This window comes from Poecilia reticulata, linkage group LG17, assembly GCF_000633615.1.
Source record: "Poecilia reticulata strain Guanapo linkage group LG17, Guppy_female_1.0+MT, whole genome shotgun sequence".
In the NCBI taxonomy this organism is placed as follows: domain Eukaryota; kingdom Metazoa; phylum Chordata; class Actinopteri; order Cyprinodontiformes; family Poeciliidae; genus Poecilia; species Poecilia reticulata.
In genome coordinates, this window is record NC_024347.1 from 14883940 (window position 1) to 14902524 (window position 18585).

At 42.8% G+C, this 18585-nt stretch overlaps 2 protein-coding genes across 3 annotated transcripts in view; one reads left to right on the plus strand and one right to left on the minus strand.

The window, feature by feature from the left end:
* The window catches only part of stk11 (serine/threonine kinase 11), a 17561-nt gene extending 12748 nt beyond the window's left edge, over positions 1-4813 (plus strand). The window contains exons 8-11 of the mRNA XM_008433856.2: positions 19-76; positions 554-747; positions 3209-3456; positions 4116-4813. Coding sequence (XP_008432078.1) covers positions 19-76; positions 554-747; positions 3209-3417 — 461 coding nt within the window. The 3' untranslated portion in view covers positions 3418-3456; positions 4116-4813. The remainder of the gene's footprint in view (positions 1-18; positions 77-553; positions 748-3208; positions 3457-4115) is intronic.
* Positions 4814-7621: 2808 nt separating this feature from the next.
* The window catches only part of cbarpa (CACN subunit beta associated regulatory protein a), a 19543-nt gene continuing 8579 nt past the window's right edge, over positions 7622-18585 (minus strand). For both annotated transcript variants that reach the window (XM_008433854.2, XM_008433855.2), the window contains 8 exons: positions 15746-15897; positions 15556-15617; positions 15288-15450; positions 15029-15209; positions 14817-14954; positions 12881-13079; positions 11744-11948; positions 7622-11673 (listed from right to left, as the gene is read on the minus strand). In XM_008433854.2, coding sequence (XP_008432076.1) covers positions 9819-11673; positions 11744-11948; positions 12881-13079; positions 14817-14954; positions 15029-15209; positions 15288-15450; positions 15556-15617; positions 15746-15897 — 2955 coding nt within the window. In that variant the 3' untranslated portion in view covers positions 7622-9818. The remainder of the gene's footprint in view (positions 11674-11743; positions 11949-12880; positions 13080-14816; positions 14955-15028; positions 15210-15287; positions 15451-15555; positions 15618-15745; positions 15898-18585) is intronic.

The window sequence follows — 18585 nt, forward strand, 5'->3', positions numbered from 1 at the left end:
GTTTAATGTGTTTTCCAGGAATGCTTGAGTATGATCCTGCAAAGAGGTTTTCCATACAGAATATAAGGCAACACAAGTAAGTGTGTGTTTGTGTTTTTCTTCCTTTTGAACAGAGAATATGTTTGGCATGAAAGTATCTGCTGCAGTAAAAAGTAAAAAGTTTTCTTTCTCTGGGTGTACCCAGAGAAAGACTTTATGTACCACAACATATTGAAAAAATATTTTGAAGTGAAGACAATAGATAAAGAACTAAAACCTATTAAACATACATTAGGGCACTGTGGTAAAAGTCGATCCAATTCTTTATTTTTGCAAACGTATCACTTTGTTTTAGATCTGGAACCTTATTGAACTTTTAAAATACTTTTCTCTTTCTTCTTAACACACTTTTAGATTTGTTGCCATGTCTCGCTTAGTTGCATAAGAGCTGTTAATATTTTGGTATTAGATGGCTCCAAGTTTCTATGAAACCAAACCCAAAAGGATAAAATGCTGTGAACCAGCGGTTCCTGTGTTCTTGGTCACACCTTCATCCCCGTCAATCTCTCGTCAGCTGGGTGCGAAAGAAACATCCTCCGTCGGAGCGCCCGGTGCCCATCCCTGCCAGCGCGGAGAGCAGGGACCAGTGGCGCAGCATGACGGTGGTTCCCTACCTAGAGGATCTGCACGGCTACACGGAGGACGACGACGACGAGCTCTACGACGGAGAGGATGAAATCATCTACACTCAGGACTTCACAGTGCCAGGTGAGGCCGCCGGCCTGAGTCAGAGTCTCTGTTACCTCTGAGCTGTCGGTGAAAGTCTAAATTAGACAAACTAGCAAAGCAAAACGAAAGATTTTAATGCCGTTAATGGCACCGGGTTGATGGGATACTAGTTGGCTCCTAAAGAGATAAAATCCAAGCTCTCTCATCTTAATTTTGCTGTTTAGATTACCTTAATTGAGKYTCCAGCATAATTAATGTTGGATGGTTTCTAGTTGTTTTTAGCAGTGAGTTAATGAGTTCATCGTCTAGTAGCATGTAGCAGAGTTTAGATTTAAACCCACAGTGTCTGAAGTTGGATTTCTGAGACATAAACMATAGATTCCTCTAGATTCCTTCAACTCGTCCTATAAGAGTGCAATGAAGTAAAGTCAGTGGTTGTTTCTTAATATTTATTTTTCCTTCAAAACACTCATGATTCGATTTCTCTTTCCACCAGAACCAAGCTACTTGACATTTTGTTAAGAAAACTTCTAACAAATCTCTCTCCTTTCCTGTTTTACGAGTCAGTTTTGTCTTTGAGGCTTTATTTTTTATTTACATAGCCAGCGATTTGGGTAGGATGTGTCTTTATTTTTAAAGATCTTCAATATCACCTGACTGGTTATGGATTGCGTCCGTTTTAAAATGCCGGGCGCATGTAGTGTTTCTAAAAATGAATTGAAACAGCCTGCTGTGAATAAGGGCCATCGCCAAATCAAGCGAGTGTGTGGGCATTACCCAAGCTGCATTTGTGTAATCTGTTTTTAATTTCCTTAACGTGCAGGAAAGGTTTCTATTAATTAGCCGTGTTTACAAACTGTAGCCACAGTTGACAGATGTTTGGGAGAAGAGACATTAACCGAATGCTTTAACTCGTTTCCTGACTCTGTTTTCATCATGCCTCCCCTCTAGACTTGAGATCCTCCATCTGTTGCTAGGTAACAGCCTGTAATATAAATGCAGCAGTCAGTGTTGGGTATCTAGAAGTGGTGCCCCACATAACAAACCCAGCAGAGCTGCAGAATGTGAATGAAGCCAACTATAAATAGTCCAGTTGAAAGGGTTTCGGTTTGGGAATGTGAATGGATTCCCAAGGTTTACTCCCACACACGCTGGGCATCGTCCCTCATAGGAAGCTGCATTTGAATGAAACTGGAGCTTGAATAATAATAATAAAGCGAAGGACTTTTTGCTGTAGCAGAAACTAACGCACCTCCAGGGAGGGGAAAAATAAAAAATAAAAAAAAGGTTTCATAGGTGATTTCCAACCCGTATTTTGCCGTAATTTTTACCTGAGTGTTGCAGTTTTGGTGCGTGGGGGTTTTTCTCAGAGGCCCAGCCGCCACGCATGCTGACTGAGACATCTGCATGAAATAACAAAAAGTGACATTAAGGTTGGAACCGGTTTTCACCTGATGGATTTCCTGTTGGTKTTTTTTTTTTTTTTAATTGTGTGGGTATATGACCTTTTTTTTTTTTTTTACTGTAAGTCTGTGAGATTCAGATTTTCTGGTACTTTTGTATAAAGATCATAAACTCCAATCTCCAGATGCTATTCATGCGTTTCTGCTTCAACACATGCGATCATCAAGCATTAAGGTCAACACTTTGACTCTGTATAGGTTGAATGTTTGGTGATGAGGTAGTTCAGCCGTCTGAATCAGGCGTGTAGGATTAGGGATGTGTCTAAAAGATGCMACACATCGACCCTCGAGGACTGGACTTTGAGATTCCTGTTGAAATAATCGTTAGAGGTTATAATAAATTRACTCTTACTGTCAATAGAAAACTCTCTTGACATCTTCTTTCAGTGTAAATCCAGATTAGCTGGTCGTGGAGGCTAAGGTGCACAACCGATGGAAATGCATTGGTTGTGAAGATATTATCTGTGTTTCCAATTGGTCTTAAAATTGAGCAAATTTGAATTATGAAAATAAATTTGCTGAAAGAAATCTCACCAATTTCAGGGAAAAAAAAGTTTTGTTAAATKTTTGCGCTACGATGGGGTTGTTTTCCCAGCTGTTTTGAAATTAGTGTATTTTGCAAAACTCCAGTTGAAACTTTTTCCATGTTACACTAATCATGTGCTTAACTACTGGATGTTACTACTGTGGTGGAAAGACAAAGAAGACAACAGGAAGTGGTAGAAGGATGACAGTGTGGCATGTTTTTTAATGACTTATTGCATGCACAAACTGATTCACATGTGATTTTAATTGCATTTCTTATTTAATGCAAACACCACAATGGCGAATTTGTGCGGTCTTTGCAACATTAGTGGGGAATATTGACAATGTTCTGCACACATTTGTAAAGGAAACGCAGCTTTAGACTGTTCTCTTATAGCGGCACCTGATCTGGGGAAACAAAACTATCCRTTCGACGCTTTTTATTTTTCAAGKAACGTCAGCCGTGTTGGGATTTTGGTTGCCATTGTTTTAAGGCTTTGTGTTGCCTGCAGGGCAAGTGGCTGAGGAACACCAAGATCAGGGGAACGCAGACCACAGCCCAGCTGTCGCCAAGCCAGTTTGTGTGAATGGGACAGAAGCCGGGTCTCTAAACAGCAAGACCAAAGCCGAGCGCAGGTCCTCCTCCTCGTCCAACCCCTCGCGTAAAGGAGTCTCCACAGCCAGCAAAATCCGCAAGCTCTCCACCTGCAAACAGCAATGACRGCCCCTCCGATCCTCTCCCACGWCAGCAACCCATCTGGTAAGTGATCACCGCTGAGTTTGTAGAAAAGAAAAAAGCAGTCAAACCTCCAATACGCTTCAGATCCAGTAAACTGTAGTGAGGAACATGTTTCAGAGTGTAGAAGGGAAACTGACTGAGAGACGGTGTTGGTATCCATCTTCCAGCTCTCTGACTCATCACYGCTTCCCTGACAAATACAAGAGCGATCTCTCTCTCTCTCACTCTCTCATTCTTTCTCCTTTTTTTTTTTTATGCCACAAAAACACCTCTGGACTGRGCTGTCAAAAATGCTTGTCAGGGCTCCTTGTTCAAATCAACCAGGACATGTTTTCGCTTCAAGCGTTTTGCCAAATTTCGAACAGGTTGTCTTCTTTTTCCAGCTACCACCCACAGCTGCTCTCTCCGTCTTGCACACATCCGAAGCTCTCGCAGAGCGAGGCCGTTTGTCACGGGCGCAGTGCAGAAGAGATGCTGTGTATTAATTTGTTCAGGCGATGACTCATCCCGAATGAGATAAAAAGTGGGTTGTGGGATGTTTGTGTCTTTCTCACCCTGTGGGTTGACTCTTTCCGTTTTGGCGCCACAAATTAGTTTTTGCCTTGTAAAAAAATCCAGTCGTGCAGACGTCTGCCGCATTCTGAACCGAGCCCCTCTTTCTTTCTCTCGCTCTCTTTCAGGTCGATCTGTCKTCGTCCCTTATTGTCTGGAGTCCTGATGGCTGGGAGTGAAGCCTGCTGACATTAACGTCCCCACACCTCCCCGGACCGCCGGCCTGCATCGCCTCTCTAGACGAGGGGAGTAAGAGGAGGAGAAGGACGGCATGAAAAGTTCTGTTTGCTCTGAGACTGAGGCACTTGCTGTGAAGATGTTTATTTTCTCCCAATATTTTTGCCTCCTTTTAACTTGTGTCATCCGGTTCTGGTTATTCACCCCCCCCTCCCCCTCTCCTGCCCCCAGTTCTGTCATCCTCATCAGATGGCCAAGTATTGCACTGGACGATTCAGACACCCCCGACCCCATCCCGACCTCCCCCAACTTCTATTTCTTCAACTACCTTTGTTTTTACTGAACCCTGATGGCCGTTTTTAATACACATTGTGATGTGTAAAATATTAAAGTGGGGAAAAAAAAAAAAAAAAAAAAGCAAAGCTATGGATAATTCTGTATTTAAATCTACTTTGTGAGTAATCATTATAGCAAGACCACCAACAAACTGCATGCAGTACAGAGCTGAATGAAAGGGAAGCCGATTGGTTCGCAGAGACGCTGACAGACTGAAACCCCGACTTAAATCTTAATTTAGGTTTAAATTTTATTTTTCCAGTGATTTTATTTTTTATTCTTATTATTTATAAAGAATGTGTCCCAAACAGTCTGTTTTTGCTCAAGTTTTTTTTTTTTGGCTAGCTGGGAATACATTTTACACAGTGCATCTCATTTAATGCCAATCAATAACTTTTATTACTGTATTTCTTTTTTACATTCTGATACCGAGGAATACGCAGATTTAAAATCCATATGGTTTCAAAACCAAACAATTGACTATTACACTAACTAAAACTACGGTAGGTAACCTGCGAGAGGCATGTCTGTTAGGAAGATTACTCAAGCAAATTGGTGCATCGCTATTAATTAACCTATCAGGCAATACATTTTTAGTCATTCATGTCTGTCCTGCTGATTTTTAAGGATTTTTGGAAAATAATATAACGGGAGTAGCATTTGCTGCAGGAGGTATTCGACACAAATGGAGGAATTAGATTATCGCTGCTTTAAGGGTCTATGTTTTGAGCAGGGGTCTGCAACCTGTGACTTTGGAGCCACATTTTCATTTTTAGCTCCTCTGTAGAGGCTCTCTGGCTTTAATCAAAAAATGATTTCATCATAATGGCTCAAAGAGAGGTTAGCTTTAGCAGCTCTGCAAAAATTTCTATGACAGAATTACTAATGCTTCTTTTCAGTCCTTTAAATGCTGTTTTTTCTCTTTTCTCTTTTTTTTTTTTTTTTTTAGGTGAGCTGTACATTTTTTTTCTCATCAGTTTCTGTTTATATAGTTTGCGCTAAAGTAGCCTGGTTGCACAAGTGACTCTTGAATACTTTATAATAAAGGTTTTATGTTGTTTTGTATTCTAATATACAAATATTTCACTTTTACAATTGAAGGATATYTTGGCTTTACGGACTGAAAAGGTTGCCAACTCCTGCTCTAAACTTTTTTTGGGAAAACTGGCAAAACAACAAAAACACATTTGAAGTTTCTACAGATGGTTAAGGATATTTCTTTTTTGTAAGAAAACTAATCGAGAAAATCTCTGGTTTGTGCCTTTTTATCAAACCAGCTCCTATCAGCTTAGACTGCAAACTAAAAACATTTAATTTAGGTTTATTGTATGTCTTGGCTGAAGTCGTATCAGTCAAATAACTGCAAATAAAACACATTAATCGTGCAACGGCAAGGAAAACGTCAGCTCTTTAAGGTTTTAATTAAAAGCAAATTGATCCTAAATTATCAATTTCAGTTTTGTAAACCAAACCTTCGTTTTTTTTTTTTTTTTTTTTAATCAAATCTGATAGTCTGCAGATGCTGCTAAGCTGAATTCGGTCGGCGCCGAATACTGGCCAGTAATTTTTTTTATTTTTGGGGGGGAGGTTTGCACCAATCACATCTGTGGGAGCCCTGCCCCTCTCCTGTGCATCATGAGCTCCTGACTGGGAACAGATCAGCAGGTGAGTCACGACTGTGAGGGGAGGAGGGGGAGCAGCGCTTTCCACGTCAGCAAGGTCAGCGCTGAGCCTCCAGCCGGAGACGGGAAGGGTGGAGCGAGGATGGAGAGAGGCATTGTGAACGCTTCAGCCCAGCGGTCGGTACGACAGGACACACTTCATGTGTTTGGTTTAATTGTGAAGCTTAGTCACCCAGCTCTCWCACACACGTACAAGCTTGAATGAGTCACCATGGGGTGGGGGAGACTAAAATTTATATATTTTTGCTTTAGTTTGTGCCACAAAGGCTTCATTTTTGTCAATGCTGCAGAAACTGATTTGTTTTTTTAGAATAACGGATGGAGAAATGTGGTTGAAAAAGCCACTGCTTCTATCTGGAARTTACACACAGGAACTCAATGAGTGAGTTTTATTTTTGGAGGAACCTGCTGGTTGCGCGTTATGTTTGGTAATGTTGCAGATTAAAGCTGCAGCTAATCATTAAAATCACATTTTCAGTGCAGGTTGCACTGTTTAATAGACTCAAAAATATTTTCTTAAWGTTGGGGAAATTGGTGGACCTGCTTGTGTCCAGCTGATAGAAGATGCTTTAAATCTGCAAAGCCTGAATGTAAACATTTTACTCGCCCTTGCTTAATGTGCCATGCTTCTGTGATGTAAAAGATGAAGAAGCTGTCAGACTGTAAGCGTGAAGGCATCTCTTGTCGGCAGCCATTTTTAACTACTAATGTTTCCTGTCAGATTTTATTCTGGTCTTCTAAAATTTGTAATATTCTCCTGGTGAAGCAAGTGRTACTTAATTTACATAGCACCTTTTAAGATTTAAAGATCACAAAGTGATGCCACTTTTCGTAGATTTGGGAATCGATAAGGATATCTTTGGAAAAAAAATAAACCCTTTTTAAAACTTCACTTTTCAAGAAGAAACAAGGGTTTTGGGTCAGGTATTTGCAACAGAAAAACGAGCCGAAATAAAAGGTTTTAGAAAGTTTCTTTTTAAGTCTGGCTTGTCCTTGTAAACTAACCAGCCTTCTCCATTTCATTGCTACTCGTTATGTAGACTTGGAGGATGCAGCATCGTTTCATATAAAATGCAATCAGTTTTGTATAAATTCCTACAGACTCTTCAATGTTGCTTTCAGCCAGTTTCTGMCATCTCTTAATTAATTTTGGTCAAATAACCAATGTTTGTAAAGTCACAGTTATAGTTGCAGTTCTTAAGACCGATCCAGGTCTAAATACTTTGAAATCACACTTTAGAAATCTTCGTCTTTTCTCGATTTTTAGCATTTTTGCTCTCTGGTCTTTGTCTCAAAAGTGCTGGAGTTTTGTCTCATGACCAGAAGAGACCACAGTTTTTCTTCTTGGTGAGAAACAAATGCAGCCAGAAGAGCTTTCACCTTCAGTGCTGCCACCTGTGCTCCAACATGACAAGGATGAGAACAAGAAAGTGAAAATATGTGGATGCGTATAAATGTTTTATGTTCCCCACYGACTACATTCACTCACTGATTGCAGCTAAAGCTAAATCAAGTAATATTTAGCTGGATGTATTCGTTCCTTCAAATGTTTTGTTAAAAAAAAAATTTAAAAAAAAACGACATCTCACTCATGTATTTCAGGGATTTAGTTCTTTTTTTCCCTTTCTACTGATTTTAAAGAATACAACAAATTTAAGCTGGAAAYGGCCATAAAATAATCATTTTAAATTTATTTTTTAGATGGAAAAATACATTTGCTCATCTTCCAGTGTATTGAGAGAATTYCCGATTARTTCTCACCTTTTTTCCCTTAAGTAATAATGGCATTTYGTTTTYACTATTACTGCAAACTTTCCAATGATATTAATTTCTAGTCACTTTTGAGCCATAAACAATCATCTTATGTTCCMCATTTTTCCAGAAACATTTCTGATTGTGCTTTTTTTTTTTTTTTTTYTTTTTYTTTTTTGACGTTTCTTGGRAGTTTTTGCAGGGTTATGTACAATCAGACTCAAAAGAAATAAACTATCAGACTCTGCAAGATTTGTTTTCGGGAGAAAAACGGATTATTCCCGCGTTTTTATTTGGACTTACACAGTGTGTTAATGATTTCGTTTTCTCCTGGGCACAGGGCAACGCCACCTCTGATTACATTCAGCATGTGACAGCCTGAACTCCTCCGTGAGCAATCTGTTTAAAAGCCTCGGAGGCTTCTGTCACTCACTTCAAGCATCATCCGTCAGTCTTCCCTCCAAAGAGTCCCAGATACACTAAAGCCCACGCCTGAACSCCGTCTCCTCAGTCGTGCTACATAACAAGAACTGATGACTAACACAAATAAACACAACTTAAATATAAGGAGCAAATGCAAAACTGCTCACATTTTTTTGTTTGTTTTTATTTGACTGCATCTTCTGCTTTCCATCTGGTTTTATAGTGATATCTTCAGGTCRGCTGATAAAGTGTTAATGAAAGCGAGGGCAGCTGTAAACATGTTTGGTATCGTTCTTCATACAGTGACTGGCAAATGTATTCACACCGCTTTTGTTTTTTTAAAACTTTACAACCACAAAATTATATTTTATTGAAATTCTATGCGACAGACGGACACAAATACTGCATTTTAAATGTATTTTAAATGAAATGAACAAATGATCTAAAAACTGGTGTGCAATTATAAAAATAGCCAGAAATAAAAACCCAGTGCAAATAATTGTCTCCAGAGGTTTTCTACTTAATACCATAGTCCAACTGTGGCTAATTTATTCTCAATATGAATCCTGCTGGTATTTGATGGTATCTGTGGATTGTTACAAGAATATTAGGGGAACATTATTCATAAAAGTACTAAAGAGGAGCGTGCTAACTCTGGAGGAGCTTGGTTGTTTCATTTTGTTATAGACTACAGCTGAACCATTTGGCCTACATGTTGCACACCACTCACTTTAGCTAAACCCTGTCAGAGGACCTTAATCGTAGAGTCATATCCATACCTAAATCCCATTGAGATTCTGTGGCAGGAATTGAAAATTAATGTTCTCATTTGTTCTCTCTGGTTCTATAGCGTTTTTCTTAATTTCAAAAGGAGGTTKTTTTTTTTAAAGCTAAAAAATCAAATTTTGCACTACKTCATGTGTGTCTGTCGTAAAATTCCACCTAAACACAATTTTGTGGTTGTGAGTGTAAAAGCCAAGGGGCTGTGAAGACATTTGCGGTTCACCGTATCATTATTYGTGRAATGACCGCTCTCTCACACGACCTTTCACCCTCATGACGGCAGAGACAAACAAGGACACTTGAGGAGGAMAGGGACATGAGAGAAATGGCTGACAAACACCAGCGGTAGATTTCATCCCATCAAAGTGCTCATAGAGGTTAAAACTGTACACTATTCACAGACACGTAGCTTGGACTTAGCATGCTRAAAAGTCACAGGTAGGTCAGAAAATAACATTTTCTAAAGATGCATCTACATCTTTGAATGTCGGCGATGAGTTTTCTGGTTACTGACGGAGGGACGTCACAGCGGCAGTTCGGGTGTGACTGGACGAGCCGGAAGCTAATKCTAATGCTGGAAGCTAATGCTGCTAGAGACACGTGATAATGTTGGACTGTGTCTGACACATGATGATGTTTGACTTATTGTGGTTTTGTGATAAATACAACGGCAGGGGATTATGTGGGATTGGACCCCGGTGAGGCAGTGTGCGTCACGATGACCTCTGACCCTGCTTGTCGGGTCTTCTCCGCGCGGCGCAGTCCGCCGTAGAGTCTCTCGTCCACCGACGCCACCAGCTTGTCTGCTAGGCTGCTCTGGGCCTGCAGGGAAACCTCTGACACGATGGCCTGGCTGCTGTTGTTGTTCCTGTTGTCCACTCTGGGGTCCATGTGGCTCATTTGCGCCGACAGAGTGCTGCTCGCGCTTCCCGCCTCCTTGCTTGTGGACAGTTGGCAGCCATCAGTCTCACCAGCCAACTCTGCGGAGACGCTTCTCGTTGGGTCTACTCCGTCGGCCGTTCTCTCGGCCGTGCTCCCTGCAGCTGCCTCTCCTACCGGAACTTCTGCTCTCTCCATTGCCGCCTCCTCAGAAGCCGCGACCTCGCTGGCTTCTTCATCGGCAGCGCTCGCTATTCTCGACAGGGTGCTGTGGTACCTGGTGTCCAGCGGGTAGCCTGCGCTGTCCCCCCTCCTCAGCGGGATGAACCTCTGTCTCTCTAGAGACGGCGAGTACCTTCCCCCCGAGGCCGAACCCGGGTCGCTGTATTGCTTGTGTCTCTGCCACTGCTTCCGGAGGTGAACCCTGGACCTGTGCCTGGACCGCAGCGGAGAGTCCTGCTGGTCGAAGCGCGGATCGTGACGAAGGAACTCGTTGAAGAGCGCGTCTGTCTTCTCGTCTATGCTGTAGTCACGGCGACGGAGACGGGATCGATGAGGACTCGGGGGCTGTGGGGTCGGGCTCACCAACGGAGAAATGAGCTGAGTTTGTGTTTCTGGAGGCTTCTGAGGATGGAGGGACTTCAGTAGCTGATATGGCTCTTGAAGGGTGTGAGAAAGACAGTCACCCTGAGATTTCTGTTTTAGTCTGTCCTCTGTGTCTGCGGTGAGGGCCATCTGGTCCTCCAGCTCCTCCTGAAACAACTTGGTCTCCACGCTCTCACACACTGAGCCTTTCCTCCCAGAGCTGGTAAAAAACAGTCTCCTCTCAGATGCAGTCTTCCCCCGAGGGGCCCCAGGAGTCCCAAACAGCCTCATATCTTCAGGGGCTCTGGATGGCGCTTCAATAGAGGCATAACCACTGTCCATTTGAAGCAACTTCCTATTTCCTCCCTCTGCCTCTCCACCAGCTCCATTCCCCATCTCCCCGTCTACCCCTGACGCCCCTCTGGTTCCGCCCTCCGCCTCCCCGTCTCCTTCAGGCTCGTCGTCCAGGTCTTGCGACAGGCAGGTGTCCAGGCCCGAGCGAGCTCCTGCGCCGCCAAAGGACGAGACGCTGTCTGCGTCACTGCGGACCGACTCACGATCGGTGCTGCTCTGATCTGAAGACGCATATTGCTCCAGAGAGGCTCTCAGGCTCCAGATATCTCTGTAGAGGGACGGGGGTGCCTCTGAGCTCTCTTGGTGGATCATGAAAGACAGAGACGAGCCTGAGTCTGTCCTTCTTCTGGCCACGGYTCCCAATGTCACATCGTCTCCCTCATCTGTCCCTGCATYGTTCTTTTTTCTCACACCAGCTGTGCCRACGTCTGTTTTTGCATCCTCGGTTTGTCTCAACAGCTCTTCAAACCGGTCCCGCCTGGTKGGTCCTGGCCCCGCACCAAACAGGTCGTCATCTTCCGCAGACTCCGACTCATTTCTTGTTGTTTTGGTTCTTATCGCTGCTCCAAACGCCGTTTCTTGTTCCGCTCCAGTTCCGTTGACGGCAGTCTCAACCTGACCCAGAGCGCGATCAGATGGGAGACAGAGTTCGGCTCTCCTGCTGCTGCTGCTGGTGGYGCTGCCACCTACCTCCACCATGGCCTCCAGCTTTAGCCTGCGCAGGAGAGAACATGCAGTCAGAACCTGACTTTGTTGAAATCATTGTTATRTAAGGAGAGAATTACCTCCTGAGGAAGACAGAGGATGTAGGAGCTGTTTCAGAATGAGGCAGAGTCTCAGCGGAGAGGGACTGGAGGCCGCTGGTCTGGATGGGAATATGTGGGAAAGATTCAAAGGCGTCATCTCGGAACGGAGAGGAGTCTTCATCGGTGTGGTCGGTGGTTTCACTTGCTGCTCTCTGTCTCTGAAAAGGTTTTCTCTTTGGGGAGCCTGGAAGGAAATCACACACATCTTCACATTTCCATCTAGTGCCAAATGTGTCACGATTCAGAGAAACCTACTAGTTAATCGATTCTTATTCTTACTAAACATGGGGAACCAATATGTAGCTCTATGCTTTTACCTTTCTGTAAACTTTTAATACTTTCATCTTTCTCTTGCTTTTCTTTTGTTGTTTTGTTTGTATTTCCTCTAATTCATCTTAAGCTTTCAGTTGCCTTGTTGCTGAAAATGTGCCATATAAATAAAATTACCTTCCCTGCCTTACCTTACGATTACATTAAAGGTATTACTTACACTTGTCATAACTGAAATGAAATTTAAAAAATAAATGTATTAATACATAAAAATTTGAGATRCAGAAATTTGTTAAATAAATGTTAAATAAACAAATCAATTGTAGGTGTCTAAGTAAATGTATAAAGAAATGAAGTACGAGATTCTAAAGTAGCGCAACTAAATAAGAAATTGAACCTTAAATGTCAAATATTATTTTTTAACAAAAGGCAGCTGTCCCCCATCAGAGGTCGGACAGATCTGACGAGATGCAGGAACAAATAAATCATTTCATGGTGCAGTGTTACACAGGAACCATGAAATCACTTAGTACTGTTATAATTACATATGCTCATAATATTTCATTATTTTTTTTAATGAATGAATTTCACATTTATCGGCTCGTATATTTGATTATTAAATAATGATAATAAATGCATTTATTTATTAATTTAACAACTTGTATTTATTTTCATTGGGACAAGCATAAACAACAATTTAATCTTTTATTTTGTGGTACTACAGCTCTGAATACGTCTCATCTTTCCTTTGAAGCCAGTTTAAAGTTTTGGGTTTTTTTTTTTTTTTTTTTTAAATACATATTTATTTCCCGAAAACTTTTAGCGTTTCCGCGAATCTGCGCAAACCTTTGGCGTCCAGACTGGCGGCCCGATGGCTGGTGTCGAACTTCCACCTCCTAAAGTAAGGCCCGGCCCCCTCCAGGCTGGCATGTCGCCGCAGTTTGGAGAGGAAGTGCAGGACAGACGTCGGACCCGGGGCCTGAGCCGGCTCTCCCCTCGGCCCCCACTCGCTCTCGGCCTCGCCCCTGTTTCCGATGGCCTCCATCTGACAGAAGAGATGAAGGCAGAGGAGGATGCAGGGGAGGTGGAGACGCATTAAGGAAGGACATGCGGCTGAGATGGATGGCKACAATGAGAGCCAGAGTCCTCGGGGGACAGCATTTGTCATGTTGTCACTCAGCTGCAGCGATGACTGATGCAGCAGCAGCAGCTCTGAGCCTCTAGCAGGCGACTGAGTTTCACTTTGTGTTGGAAATCAGTGGATTTGTTTGCACTGTAGAAATAAACCGAGTTCAGTACAGACCAGCTTGGCTTTGAGTTTGAAAACAAAAGTTGCACATTAACAGATAAATAGCAGCTAATGATCTAGTACAGACAAAATAAATGAAGCAAGGACAAGTTTTGYAAAGTACAGCCGTGGCTTATGTCTCACTATGTAACAAAGAATGTTCCCTGWGTTCTCGCAGCTTAATTAGACCATATTTAAGGGGRAAATTATCCAAAACCGCAATTGGTAGACATTGGATGTAATGCAACATCTTCAAAGAGATATGACATGATGTGCAGATTAACCCTCTAATTTTTTTAAACTTTTRGAGTTCAGGGGATATAATCACAAGAAGGTTTGTGAACCTGTCAACTGTGGCAAATAAGGCGCRACAATTTTTAGTGTTTTTGTTTATAATCTCCACAAATCATAAAGAGCGTTTCCCTTGCATGTTTTAGTGACGGCTTCACAGTCTCTTTCTGTAGATTTCACAGTAAACGTGATGTTGAGTTTGAYCTTCATCAGCCGTACGACAAACTAAGTAACTTCATTGAGATGCTCCTTCAGCCATCTAGTCTCTGACATCGGMCCATTTCTCACTTTCAGCTGATAGATATTTGAGGGTTTCATACATGTTTACCCCATATTAAGTCASGTCACAGCATCTAAAATCTTATAATAAAAATTTTGATGGAAAAAATCTTACAAMAATCTTAAACTTTCTTGAGATTTAGAATGAAAAGGGTTCTCTGTGTACTTTTGGATTTCTGCTGTTCACTTTTTCTTTTCTGTCTTGCATTATAAATATTGATATACAACAGAAAGGTTAGCTTAGATTTAGACTTGGATATCGACTTTATTGAATGTGGTGTAATAAAGAATATTCCTCGGGTGGAAAACTGCATCAGAGGCTGAAATGTGTCAGCAAAACCCGAGTGAAGTTGGTCACCCCACCTTCTCCAAATCAGACAAAATTGGTGTCAATCAACTCGACTACGTTTGTGCTGGTTTGTGCAGCAAAATGTTTTAGTTTGTGCTGCTTTGGCATTAAAGTCATTAATGAAAGTTTAAAGGTTATTTTGATTTAGTAAAAGTGGGGCGCTGGTTAACCGTTTGATCTCTAAACTTTTAAATTCAAAGCAACACAAACAAACAAAAATGTTTGCTGCACAAACCAGCACAAACGTAGTCGAGTTGATTGACACCAATTTTGTCTGATTTGAATCAGGTGGAGGGGCTGGTTGACCTTTTATGACCTTGAAACATTTCCTAATATCTTAAAAATGATAGCGGCACAAACAAAAAAAAAATTTGCTGCACAAACATTTGACACCAGTTCTGTCTGATTTGAAAAAGGTGAGGGAACCATCTCCACTCATGTGTAAACAAAGTTACACACAAACGGCAAAAGCAAACAAAAGATGAACAGTTTTGAAGTCTCCTTAGACGTTCAAGGGATTCATTAGAAGTATGAACTTCAAATGAAAACGACATTCATTAAAGTTGAAGACTCACTGTCTGAGAGCGCTGGGACTTGAGGACAGAAGAGGACTGCCTGTCTCTCTGGTCCAGGACGGTAGAGTGGTGTGGATCTCCAGGCAGCCCCCCACTCAGGCTCTGTCCCAGCCAGTCAGGGACTCTTCTCTCCGCAGGCTGGGAAAAGGAGACGGGAAACTGCATCAGAGGCCGAAATGTGGCGGCTCACCGACCTGATGTTGTTCAGCTACCTGGTAGATGCTGAGGGGCAGCTCGGGAGCCGAAGTCTCACTGATGTTGATGGTGCTGCTCTCCGTGGAGTCGCACTCCATGATGGTGAGTATCTTCAGGTCACACGGAGAGGGAGGCAGGTGCAGGTGGGTCAGCCGGGCCTTTTTCAGGTGATGGAAGTCTCCTTCGGTGAGCGTGTACCTGAGGTCGAGRCATAAGCGTCTGAYCTCCGTCCGCCAAAGAGGGAAGAATACCCAAGTTTGCTCAAGTGGACGTTACCTGCGTCCTTTTTCCTGTGTGTTTTTCTCCTGCTCATACAGCGCGGATTCGTTGAAGGACACTCTGCGGCCCGTGGAGCCGGTGGAAACGAATCGGTCCGACTCTCCATCGTGACAGCTCGACGCCGAGAGAGCGTCTGCTTCATCCAGGCGAATTGTGATCTCTGAGAGACAAGGACGTGCCGACGAAGAGGAACAAAAGAGGTCTGTGACGACACCGAACCAGAAAGCATGTGTGAAACTGGAAAACAAAACGGCGCGGCTCTGACCTTGCGTGGGCTGAGAATCCTCAGCATAAGTCGTGTTYGTCTTCTCAGGGTCATCGCTGGCTCTGCAGGGAGGAAGTAACTTTTACTCTCTGTGTTTTTGAAGCACAGAAGGAGAAGTGCTCTCTGTCACGTTACGTGGATTTCTCAAGTTGCAATCCACACCGACCACACGGGTTCTGGCAGGACTCACCTGGAGTAGCGTCGTCCACCCAAGCAGCAGCGGTGACAGAAGAGCAGCAGCAGGGACAGCAGGACCAGCGTCCCGCCGGCGAAGACGCTCAGCAGCACCAGCAGCAGCACGTAGTCCTCCGCCTGGCCGGTCGACACGGGCGCATCCTGTTGCTGAGCGATTATTTAAGAAAGGGGGAGAAAAACGTTATAATTGTGGACTATAACGTATTTATAGTCTACATAAATGCTATAAAGCTTCCAGCTGTTTTCATTCCATAAACATTGGCTGCAGCAGCAAATGTCACAGTGCGTATTGATATGCATCGTGGTTTCCTGTTCCAGTCTGAACAGCAAAACATAGAGGACATTTTGGTGAGCTTTGGAGAGCTTTGGACATTGGACTGGACTTTGACTAGGACGTTACATCTAATCTCCCTCGTACCTCTCACTGTATGTTTAGGACTGCTGCCCTATTTTTTTCCCCTCCCCCCAAGACTGCCCTGTATTTATCTTCTCTTCTACTCTGACCAGCTTCCATGCCCCTGCTGAAGAAAAGCATCCCAAAGCATGATGGTACCACCACCGTGGGAATTGTATGGGCAGCAGCTTCCAGTCCAACCAGTCAGTCTGGATGGACGTACATGTCTTGGTACATTTGCTGTTGTGGATGTTGTTTTCTAACCCCAAGGTGCTTTAAACTTCTCCTCAACTTTCTTGGTGAACTTGCCGCTGTTCTTCCTTGTCCTTCACGATGTTGCTGCTTCCCTAATGCTCTCTAACAAACCATCTTCATAGGAAAATCAGGCGACTTCTGGTTATTTGGGGCATCACAGTAAAATGGGTTGGATACCATAAAATTAAAATGCATACCACCCTTTTTGAGATTTGAAACTTTGCAGGTACAGCATGCAGAACATTGTGTAGGTCTAAAGCAATAAAATACACAGATGTTTGTCTTTTTAACGTGACAAAATGCCAAAATGGTTGTGGATATTTTTTTTTTATTCACTCACAAGCGTACTTCATATTCTGAAAAAAAAAAAAACATTATCAGCAAATCAGTGCTATAAAGTCACAAGGACATAATTAAATCCTGTTTAAATGTGAGCTGCACAGAACGCTGGAGTCGCTGGCCTCCCACGAGAGGGTGAGTGAGATACATTTGTTTCCATCAGGGCAGAAATTTTTACCAAATTACAGTAATCCTGTTACCAGCTGTGCGTGGGTTGGGACAGATCCCTGGTTTTCCTTTTTCCTTATCTGGACACTTTCCTTTTTCTGTGCATTCAAACGAAATGCTCTGCAAAGGACTCCAAACCAACAACATCCAGACTGAAGGATGAAGGTAAAAACACCCAGAAACAGAGCAACACATCGAAGCTCATGAATCTACATTTGAATATCTGATCTTTTTATCTATAAATATCCCTCTAAACCTCGTTGTAGTCGCTTAAACTTTGATGTGGTGATATTGCCTGGGATGCGGGGCATGAATTTAATTTCCTCTCCAAAGATCCAGACTCGTTCATTGACCAGCAAAACCCGGCAGAGGCGTGCATTTCTCCACTGCTGTGTTTTGTTAAGGGAACATGGTGGCAGAATTCACTCTGCCTGGACTGTAATTGATTGACTTTCTTCTTTTTTTTTTTCTAAAGAGCGAGTGAGGGCTCTCTTTGTGGTGTTACGCTGTCAGCTGTAAGCACCATAATATTTAATGAGTGGAATCAGCACTGGAAGACTCTTAAGTCCTTGCCTCCTCGCTGCAAACACACACCCAGATACACACCGCCTGCTCGCTCACACACACGCACACACACACACACAAACACGCAGACAACCAACTGCTCTCTTTTGATTAATACACCGAGTCTCGGCTGAGCGGGGCTCGGGATGCTAATCGAAACGTCAGCAAGACCCTTAATTCAATTTCCCAACTCTTCTCAATGAGAGGGAAATGAGGCCTTTGCAGGCTAAAAATGGAAATCGGAGGAGGAAGAGGAGGAGGAGGATGCCGACGCACATGAGCAATCCCCACTGACGACTTTCCTGGCTCTTCTCCGAATGTCAGTTTCAGTGGAAAGACGAGAATAATTGGACTCTTTCTGCCCGCACGAAAAGAATATTAATCAATTGAAATGTTTGATCTTGGCTAATGGATGAAGATGTATAAAGAGAATTATCCAGAGAGGCTCAAGAGGGGAGGGAAGAGCCCAGGAGTTCCTCGTGGAGTGCAAAACGACTTCGGGATAATAATAGTGTGAGCCGCAGCTGCATTTCAAACATCTTTCAAAAGAGAGAAAATGTCTGTGTCTCCACTGACAGCTGACACCAAAAAATTTACAAACTACTTGTGAAAAGACACACGATGCCATCTATTTTGTGAAATGTACCAATCAGTAATTTGTGAAAACATGATGTTTTACGGCCAAACACTTCAGATGGACTTTCTTCAAACCAGAGAACAAGTCTCCAAAAATGAAGCTACTTCTTCTGGTGTTCATCCGTAAATTCCTCTCTAGCTTTTAGTTTCATTTGAAATTATGTTCCTCTTCCTCACTGCATGGCTCTTAAGGCCTCGACTGCTCATTATTCCGGCTCAACACATGAGAAATGTCTTTGCTAATCCAAACCAAACGTGAACGAAGACAGTTCAAGTTTAGTTTGATTTAATTCAGGCAGTGAGAAATAATGTGTCTCCTGATGCAGAGTATATACAGTGGGGCAAAAAAGTATTTAGTCAGCCACCAATTGTGCAAGTTCTCCCACTTAAAAAGATGAGAGAGGCCTGTAATTTTCATCATAGATGTACCTCAACTATGAAACAAAAGGAGAAAAAAAAATCCAGAAAATCAAATTTTT